The sequence below is a fragment of the Ailuropoda melanoleuca genome, chromosome X, assembly GCF_002007445.2.
Source record: "Ailuropoda melanoleuca isolate Jingjing chromosome X, ASM200744v2, whole genome shotgun sequence".
In the NCBI taxonomy this organism is placed as follows: Eukaryota; Metazoa; Chordata; class Mammalia; order Carnivora; family Ursidae; genus Ailuropoda; species Ailuropoda melanoleuca.
In genome coordinates, this window is record NC_048238.1 from 16,505,819 (window position 1) to 16,516,504 (window position 10,686).

Genomic DNA, 10,686 nt, shown 5'->3' on the forward strand with positions numbered 1-10,686 from the left:
AGAGGCATTCACTCTAGGGGCATCTGGGTGGTGCAGGCGGTTAAGCATCTAACTCTTGGTTTTGGCTCAGGTTGTGATCTCTGGTGGTGAGATTGAGCCTTGAGTCAGGCTCTCTCTCCCTCTGCCCCTCCCTCCCCAGCTCACACTCTCTCAAGTAAATAAATCTTTAAAAAAAAAAAAAGAGGCATTCACTCTGAGATCTTCTTTACATGTCAAAGTGGCAAGAATCCTTTTAATTTTTAACTAATAAAGATGAAATTACATACCACAAAGGACATTCAGTACTCCTTAATAGAAAGGCACCAAGTCTTCTGGGGTCCCTCAGTCAAAACTGAGAGAAAGTAAAAGACAACTAAGAGAAATGAAAGCTAACAGGGTAGAGTGAAACAGTCCACACCCTGTTTCTTGATCGTCCTACTATAAAAAGAGCTAATCTCATCCCAGAAGATTAGGGATATGTGGAAACTAATGGACCATTAATAAGAAGCAATTATTCTTGAGAAATAATTTATGACTGACAAAAACAAAATCAAGTGAAGTGGAAATTTAGGGGGGCGAGGAGGAGGTAAAAAAGGAAAGCAGAAACGTGTTTTGCAGTAAGAAAACTACAATTAGAATTAGTAATTTTTAAAAGAGAGTTTATAGTCTGAAGACGTAGCTAAAACAGCTTAAGTAATGTTGGTTACCTAGATAATGAAAATGATCACTTAAATTTTGTTCATAACACATATCTCCACCGGGGAGAAAGTTATCCAAGTGGAAGGAAAGCTTCCACTGAAGGCTATCATAGTATTTCAACACCAATTGCCACCCCTTGACAAGTGCTCCAGAGAACCCAACACACACAAAGTAGAAAAGAGCAAAAACTCCTAAGAGGTGACACCACTCCCATGCACAAGGACGGTTCCTTCTCTGGTAAGGGGAGAGCACACCCAGGTGCTCAGGGAAGAGGACAGGAATCTAGGGTGGGGCAGGCGGTTAAAAAATAAGCTCAGCAGAATCCCATTTTGTCCAGTTTACAGTTCAGATGGTTATTTCAAGTTAAGAGCACATATTAAGGTGTTGTTTTAAAACAAGGACACAAAGCACTGTTTAATTAAGGGTTTTAGGTGCCTGGTAAGAGTCAAGCTACAGGGGCATTTCCTGCTCTGTATTTATTACTAATTTCAGGCATTCGTTTATGCCCTCCGTCTTCTTATATAAAACAGAGAAATAAATATGAAAAGCGAGTGAGAAAACAAAAGAACATAGAAAAATAGAGGTAAGAAGGAAGTTAAGACAATATACCTATGACACCAACCCAGGTTCCACACTGGTAGACTTGCTAAGCCAACAGTTAATTCTTTTTTTTTTTTTAAGATTTATTTATTTGAGAGAGAGAGAGAGAACAAGAATGCAAGTGGGGGGAGGGGCAGAGGGAGAGAGAGAATCCTCAAGCACACTCCCCACGGAGCATGGAGCCTGGTGCAGGGCTCCATCCCAGGACCCTGAGATCATGACCCAAGCCGAAATCCAGAGTAGGCTGCTTAACTGACTGAGCCACCCAGGCTCCCCAAGCAATAGTTAATTTTTAAAGACTTGGTGTCAAAGATAGAGAAAGACCAACTGCTCAGGAGGAAGACAACTTGGTCTGGGCAAGGACTTGTCCTGCAAGCCCTGAAAGTGAGTGCTGGCTGACCCGTCCCACTCAACTAAGTCCCTTTATAGCCAGTGCCGGCTCTCTCACATAATCAAACCCAGGACATAGGAGGTGGGACCAGACTGTGAATTCACTGGAACTGCCCAGTAATGTGGTCCCCAGAATTTGTCCTGTCAACCAATAGGAACTTGTTGATCATAATGAGCAAGTGGCTTCTATAAACAGGTACTAGGAAGACACAATACCATCTCTGGGAGGTATGACCAGACCTGACCTCACAGAGCCTATCCTAACCCAGAGCATTCCCCACAGGACCCCAACACTGAACCTGGGAGATCCTGAGCTGGTTAATACTGCTGCCTCCTCCCATCTTTCTATCAATATTATACCATGCTTTCCACTGATTAACAGCTTAACAATTACCACAAAGTCAAGCCCACCCTCTTTCCACAGCCTGTCAGGTCACGAAGACAACATTTTGTGTGCGGACTTTACCACTTGGCCATGCTGGAGAAAACAAATGCAGCTTCTCCCTTCAAATGCCTGGGGATTAAGCCTGTTTTGCCTTACTATAGGGGATACCATTGTATCAAATCATCTTTCCATTTCCATTATGCCTACTCACATTGGACTGAATACCACAGCACGCGTTCATACCACTCTCGACATCATTCAATACCATTGTGCCCTATGTGACTATGGTGTCATTCCTACAGCAAAAGAACTTTCTGCCATGATGGAAATGGTCTAGATCAGTGAGTCCTGTCCAATATGCTAGCCACTAGTCACAGTTGGCTCCTGAGCACTTGAAATGTGACCAGTCCAAATGGAGATGTGCTGAAAGCATAAAATATATACTGGTTTTGGAAGACTCAGTGAAAAGAATACATTGTGAGATCTCTTATTAATATTTCTTTATACTAATTACATATTGAAATGATAGTATTTTGGGTATACTGGGTTAAATAAATTTTCTTAAAGATTTTATTTATTTATTTGTCAGAGAGAGAAAGAGAGTGCATGAGCACCAGCAGGGGGAGAAGAACGCTCCCAGAGGAGCAAGGAGCCCGATGTGGGACTTGATCCCAGGACCCTGGGATCATGACCTGAGGTGAAGGCAGACACTTAACCGACTGAGCCACCCAGGCGACCCTGAAGAAACTGTATTATATTAATTTCCCTTTTTTCTTTTTACTTTTTCAAACGTAGCTGTTAGAAAATTTAGGATTATATATACGGCTAGCATTCTATTTGTATTATCCAGCACCAGCCTATACTATTATTTAGTATTTTTTCTTTAAATTGAGTTCTTTTCATTTTCTACTCATTCTGAAAATATTCATGAAATTTCAGCTTGATGTACTAGTTGTATTTTTGTAATATAATCTAAAAATCTATGCAACTATTAACCTAAAATTGAAAAGATAAATCTGTCCACATGTAACCTAAAACCCTCTTGTGTACCACACCCTTTGGGAAATGTTGGCCTAGGGCAGAGCTACTCAGAGTGTAGCCCGCGGATGGGTGCCAGTCTCCTTACTGTTTGTTATCGTTCACAATAAGGACATAAATTGAGATCATGCATTTAGAAACATTTACAGCAATTTGACAGACTAATCTAATATCCATTGATATCTTAGAATCTAATATCTAATCTAATATTTAAAAAATCAGGAGTTACATTTTCCATGTCCTTTACATTTTATTTTTCTAGTAAGTCTTTTTTATTCTATTTTACCAAGATATTGGTCAACAACAGATTGGAAATTAGAAACAAAAACCAAAAACCAAACTGGTCGCCAGAATTAGTTTGAGACACACTGGCCTACAGTATAAGAGAATCTTCCATGGGCATTCTGGAGTGACAACCCAAGAACTGCAATTCTCAGTCACACCCAACAGTGTCCTAAGACAGAAAAATGTACTAAGGAGATCTTCCAGAGCCCAGTAATAAAGGCTGGCACAGAGAGAGTAGGAAGTTAAATCCTGGCAAACCAGAAATCCTATCAAATGGAAGTTTTCCTCCTCTAAGCATTTTAATTTATAAAGTGTTTGCTATAATTCTAAGAAATGTGGGTTTTCCTTACCTTTGGGGAGAAAAATTGTATACTAAGGAAAAGGCACAAAAAATCCTTATAAAATGGGGACCTAGAGTAATGAGCTAGATCTCTAGAGGGGTACAGAAGATGTGTCAGCTGGATTCGAAGTCAGCTGGGAGCTCACTTGGAGTGTATGTGAGAGGAGTTTGTTATAATCTATCTGGGAAGGCACAAGTGGCATGAAGGTTCAAAATACTTAACTCTGGAGTCAAACACACTGGCTTGCCGCTTACTGTATGTCCTTGAGCAAATTACTTAACCTCTCTTACATTCAACATATTTACCTGTTGCAGCAGAGAATCTCCAAAAAAGGAGATTCCTCCTCTACCAGTGGGTGCTGGCCTCTCTTCACATCAAGAGGTAGAGTCTAGCTCCCTCCCCTTGAATCTGGGCTGGCCCTGTGACTTGCTTTAGCCACTGAATGCAGGAAAAGTGACATTCTGGGACTTCCAAGCCTAGGCCTTAAGAGGACTGGCAACTTCTGCTTCTTCACTCTTGAGGCACAGCTGCTATGCTGTGAGAAGTCCAGGACAGACTCCCTGTGATTAGATACCTGGCCCATGACAGGCCATGTTGGACGTTACAAACCCAAGTGAGCTCCAAGCTGACAGCAACTCCAGCTGACACCACATGGAACAGAAAAACTACTCAATTGAGCCCAACTAATCCCCAGAATCCTGAGAAATAATAAGTTTGAAATGGTTTGCTACACAGCAATAGAGAATTGAAACATCTCTAAAATGAGGATAAAAACAGGAAAAAAAAACAGTATAAAGAGCGGTTGTGAGGAATAAAGTAAAATAATGTACGACGAGTGCTTATAATGGTGCTTGGCACATAAGTGCTCAACAACTGGCAGCTGTTGCCATTTGAGGAGCTAAAATGAACACGTGTACAGTGTGTAACTGCAGGCTGTCTGGGAGGGAGGTTACATTCAGGTTCTGCTGCCTGGCAGGCCTGAGCAGCAGAAAGCACAGGAAGGCGGAAAGGCAAGGCTTTGTGGTGAAACAAGTATTGGACCTGAAAGATGGAGACTGCAGAATGATGTTTTCTAAACCTCTGATACACGGAGACCCACCCATGCACTGCCGGGCAGAACAACATGCGTCTGCACCAAAGGCTGAAGACCACCATGGCAGAACCCCAGAGGTCTCTACAGACACAGAGTAGATGGGTGGCTGCCCGCACCTGGGGGAAGGGCGGCGAGAGGGAACAGGGAATGCCTGCTAATGGGTATGGGGTTTCTCTGTAGGGTGATGAAAATGTTCTAAAATTGGTTGTAGTGATGGCTGTACAACTCTGTGAAAATACTGAAAATCATTGAATTGTGCATTTTAAAAGGGTGAAATGTATAGTATATAAACAATGTCTCTCTAAAGTTATTACTACATAGTAAAGAGGAAGGTAAAAATGAAGAGGGTGGAGATGACAAAGGAGCAAGAAGCACTCCATAGGGTTGTTTGGGGCCAGCCTATTTGGCATCAAGAGGAAAAGCAGATATTTTCAAAACAGTGAATGAACCCAGTGCCAGCCAGGAGCTGTGTACCTTGGAGACAGACCCTGCTATTCCAAAGGATTATGGGAATTTGGCATGACTGTTTGACGGCTGTGTAGCTCACTCACACCTGTCCTCGTTTTGCTTAAGCCACAACCTGAACTCTGCTAATCACAGGGCTTTTAAAAAGAGGAAAACTAGGCAAAAAGATAGCAAAAACTGGTGCGCCTGGGTGGCACAGCGGTTAAGCATCTGCCTTCGGCTCAGGGCGTGATCCCGGCGTTATGGGATCAAGCCCCACATCAGGCTCCTCCGCTATGAGCCTGCTTCTTCCTCTCCCACTCTCCCTGCTGTGCTCCCTCTCTCGCTGGCTGTCTCTATCTCTGTCGAATAAATAAACAAAATCTTAAAAAAAAAAAAGATAGCAAAAATGCTTCCTAACAGAAAAGCAGATAAAGGCCTACATTCAAACAGACCTCAGAGGTGGATGAGGGAGATCCCGAGGCCTAGCCTACCCCAGAGCCTCAGATGCCAACTCCACATTTGAAAGAGGTCACCTGAGATGTGAGATGGGTAGTGGGCAATCCCTCCCAGGCCACAGTCCCCCAAAAGCAGCTACTCCCAACCACAGCCACTTCCTGGGAAAGGTTTCAAATCCTTGGACTGCTGCCAGAGCCAATGCAACCCAGTGACAGTCCCCCCAAACCAGGCCGTATCATCGTCAGCATCATCCTGGGAGCTGAGTGCATTCCGAGTTATATCCTGTTAAATCATACCAACAAGGCCCACCAGACTGTGCACCAACATCCCCCAGAAATCCCCATCTCTTTCTGCTCAAATCAACACTGCAAATCCTCGTTTTATAAGTCAATCCATATAATTCCTACAGAAGATGAGATGTTCTAAAAAAAAAAAAAAAAACTACTCCAGAAGATGGGGCATCTGAATAAGAGAAAAACATCTTTTAATCTTGGAGAGGAAGAAGGGTTAGAAATGGAAAGACTTTGACTACTTGTGTCACCAGGGCCGGGACATCAGAAGAGAAACCACTGATGGTCAGGTAAACTTTCAGCAGTTTGCCCTGAAGGTGCTGCCAAGTCCAGGTCCTATAGTGCCACCACTAAACAAGGCCAGAAGCCCCAGACCAAACACAACCTTGTGTCTTTCCCTCCTGACCCGTGGGTCCTTCCTAATGCCAAGGGGACTTGAGATGTTACTATGCATGCACAATCTCAACTTGCTCTTCTTAGGTCCAAACAGTCTTAGAATTCAAGTGTCTGGGGGTGCCTGGCTGGCTCAGTTGGTGGAGCATGCAACTCTTGGTCTCAGGGTTGTGAGTTCAAGTCCCACACTGGGTGTAGAGATTATGTAAAAATATTTTATAAAAAAGAAAGCATTTAAGAATAGTCTTAAATACAATTTTGAGAAAAGATGAAGAATTCTGATTTCTTGGGTACCTACTCTCAGCCTTTCCTACTCAGCTCCACCCAACTTTGCCCCTGAGGGAGGGTCTCCTGAATTTCCAGTTTGTACCCTACTTTCTCCTTATCTAGGGCGGGTGATGGAAAACTTCCAAGTGGAAGGACAAAAGGGAACCTCATCTTTCTTTAAAGCAATTCTCTTTACCAGGGAACAATGGGTAAATGAGTTCAACTCAATAAACAACATTCATCCATCGAATACACCAGAAAACTCAACAGGTCTTAGGAAACATGCTTTGTAATTCCACTATCACAAACTCCACCAACACGCTGCTTTCATTCAACTCATGAATATTTACTGAGCACTGGACCCCGTGTAGGTGCTCCCGGCATAATGCAATTGTTAAAGATCAGTTACAGACTTATTGTGTACCTGTACCATGTGGCACTGAGAGAGGGACCTATAACCTAGACCCAGGCCTTGTTCTCAAGTCGATGATATAATAAGAAATAACTGCTAACCAGCGCGAGCACTTACTGTGTGTCAGGCACTGCTTTACAGATACCAATTCCTTCCTTGAAGCAGTGCTTCTACCTCCCCATGTTGTTCTTAATCCCATTTTAAAGATGAGAAAACTGAAGCTCAAGACGTCAAATAACTTCCGGAGGTGAGAGTGCAGGAAAGCGGCGAGGTGGCACTCACACCCAGGCGCTGCGGCGCTCAATGTCTTCAGCTTCAGCAGCAGCGGCAGCCACCAGCACAGGGTCCGGCTAACGGTGGACTCTCAAAGAGTGCCTGCTGAGAGGAGCTGGACGGTGAATGTAACAGGCAGAATGATAGTGTTTCGCTGAAGGTGCCACAGGCACAGACAAGCAGAAGTTCCTTAATTCTGACTGAGAGGAGCCTAGAGGAAGTGAACCATGGAAAGGGAAAAGGGAAGAGGGCATTTCAGGCTGAGGGGAGCACAAGATCTGTGTGACATGGAGGCAGTTTGACAGCTGAGATCCAGTGATTCTATCTGCTGGCTAAAGGTATTTAAGCAGATCCAAGCAACAAGGGCTTGCTCGTCATTAGTTATACGGTGCATACAACCGAGCACTAGGAAGAAAAGCACATTTGCTAATTTCCATCCTGGAGGTAAATAAAAGGAAAGAAAAAAAGCATCACTGGTGGGTAATAGGAACATGCACAGGATTTCAATATCGGAAGAACCTGTTGTTAAAGGAAACCACCAGAGGTATTCCCTAGTCACCTTCTACAACAGATCCTAGGAAAACCACTCACCAACTCATAACCCCCAGATGTGCAGGTTGAATCTCATTAGGAATGGACCCCAAATGATATGGCCTCTGGGCAACCAAGAATGATCAGCATCCAGGATGGATTACAATAAAACCTCAATAATCCAGATTTTACTGAGGATGACATTATTTTTCTAAGTATCTGGCCTCAGTAGCCCTCAAAATAATCAACCATGGTACTACCTGGCTCCTAAATTGAACACTCCCAATTTTTCCACACCAACTGTAATGCATGGAAGTGTAATATTTTAAACCTTCACATGTCTTTCTATCAATTTCAAATAAAGAAAAACAGTTTAAGTTAATCTTAATATCAGTAGACAGTGCATTAAATGGTTCTACAATAAAGTTTCCTACTAGGACTTAATAAGGATGCCCCCTTATTAAGTTCCTTCAAAGAAACTTAAATTCCACAGATAAGGCTCAGTCGGCTAAGTGTCTGCCTTCAGCTCAGGTCCTGATCCTGGGGTCCTGGGATGGAGTCCTGCATAGGGCTCCCCACTCAGCGAGGAGTCTGCTTATCCCTCTCCCCTTGCTCCAACCCCCTGCTCATGCTGTCTCTCTGTCAAATAAACAAATAAAATCTTTTTTAAAAAAATAAAAAACCCCACAGATAAATTGCAAGCCCAACCAAAAAGCCCCTCCCTGCCTTTAAAACATGGAAATAACCTATTATTTAAACTCCCAAATAAAACCATAAACTTCAACAACCTTTCCAATATTCTCTTCTGCTAGGTCTCCTTCCCCCAAGGCTGATTCTGATGGGTGGGTGGGTTGGTGGGTTCTGGGTTCTTCCCTAGCAGACACATCTGAGTTTCTCAAATTAAGCAAAAAGAATGAAAACGGAAGTATACATATTTATAAATACATATTTATATCACTAACCTGTGATATTTGTTAAATTCTGCCTTAAAAAATGCATGATGAAAAACGCAAATTGGGGAAGACGTAAGCCATCTCCTCCTTCTATCAACGATGCAAATGAAGGCCCAATCAGAAAATACCTCCCACCCACCATGAAAAGCATGTTTTAAGCGACTAAAGAACATTTCCCTTGATTTCTTTCCCTTCCTTGGTTCACCTCATATAAAATAGTCGTCTCTTCACTATGTGATAATTCTTCGAATCATATACTTAAGATCTGTGCGCTTTTGTATTATGCATGTTATACTACAGTAAAAATGTTTTAAAAACAGGTCACATTAACTTAAAAAAAAAGGTGTTGCCAGGAAAAACAGCAGGAAATCAGTTTCTCCGCTGCTTGCACCCCCGCACTACCTGCAACCACTTTACAGAACGTCGAAGACATCAGACCTGCTTATCTAAAATTCTGCCAAATGTCCTCAAAATCTCCGCCTGCTTCGCTCATTTTTGGGCAGCCCGTCCGGGGATCAGCCCTCCATAGCTCCTAGCAGTTGCAGGCTTGCGGGCTGGAAGACGCAGTGGTCGCGCTGCCATTTGAGGGGTCCTGCGGCTCCGCCAAACCCCTGGGCAACGCACCCGAGGCCTGCGGGAGTGCCTGCGGGTGGCGGGGGAACCGGGCCCCGGGGCTCGCGCCCGCCTGTCCAAGCAGTGCTCCGCCCGCCCCTGCCAGTGGGTGACGTCCGGGATCTGCCCCCAGGATGCCGCGAAGCATGAAGCCGGGCCACCTCCAGGCCGGCTGCAGCTGCCGCTCGCGCGCATTTCCCAAGACGCAGAGTGGGCGAGCGCTCAGGCCCCGGCGACCCCCCAATGCTCAGCCTTCCCCAGTGCCCCCCACGCCTGCTGCTCCCTGAGAGGGGCCCGGCCCCCCGGGACCCCTGGGGCATCCAGCGTGGGCCCAGGCTCCCCACACCAAACATACGGGCCACCCACCCTAAGCCACCCCCAACTGCACCCACTCACTCAGGCCACCTGAGAGGGGCCCCTGCCACCGGCACGGCGAGCGTCGAGGCCTTGGATACCGCGCCCAGTCGACCCCAGGCCGGGAGAAGGGCGTTTAGCCCAGCACCGCGCCGCGTCCCCGCCCCGCGCCGCGTCCCCGCCCCGCCCCGCGCGCTCCAGAGCCGCTGCCCTGCGCGGCCCGCGGCGAGTCCGCCCCCGCCCCCGGGGGGACCTGAAGCCCCCACGCGCTCAACACACCACGGGGGCCCTACCTGAAGGTCGGTGGTTGGGCGGCGAGGTCCGCACCGCGCCTGACTCTGCCATCTTCCCGGGGAGCGGGGGTCCCCGCGCAGCCCCCTCCGTCCCGCTTCCAGCCCCGCAGCCCCCGCCGCGCTCCACTGGGACGCGCGGGCTGCACAGGCGCACTGCCGGAGCCGCCGCGCCGCACCGGACCCGCGCGCACCCGCACGCGCACGCGTCCTCCTCACACAGCGTGCGCACACAGCGTGCACGTGCGAAGTGCGCACCGGTTCTCACGCCGCGCACGCGCACCGCGTGTACATGCGAGGGGCACACCGGCCCCCACAGGGCACATGCACGCGGCGTGTACATGCAGCGTACGCACTAGTTCTCACCGCACGCTCACAAACCGCGCGCAGTTTCGGTCCTCACACACTGATCCTCACACAGCGTGCAAGCGCACACGGCGTGGACATAGTTCCTCATAGACTGCTTACACGTAGTGTGCACACATCAGTGTAAACGCACCTCCCCACGCAGTGCGCACACTCAAAGCGTTGTGCACATAGGATGCAGTTTCTCACATTGTGCACGCATCCTCAGAGTTGTGAACACAGTGCACACATA

General features: G+C 46.4%; 1 protein-coding gene across 1 annotated transcript in view; it reads right to left on the reverse strand.

Annotated features, from left to right (window-relative positions):
* Positions 1-10,281, reverse strand: part of MAP7D2 (MAP7 domain containing 2) — a 115,175-nt gene extending 104,894 nt beyond the window's left edge. The window contains exon 1 of the mRNA XM_034649450.1: positions 10,092-10,281. Coding sequence (XP_034505341.1) covers positions 10,092-10,143 — 52 coding nt within the window. The 5' untranslated portion in view covers positions 10,144-10,281. The remainder of the gene's footprint in view (positions 1-10,091) is intronic.
* Between the last annotated feature and the right edge of the window lie 405 nt (positions 10,282-10,686).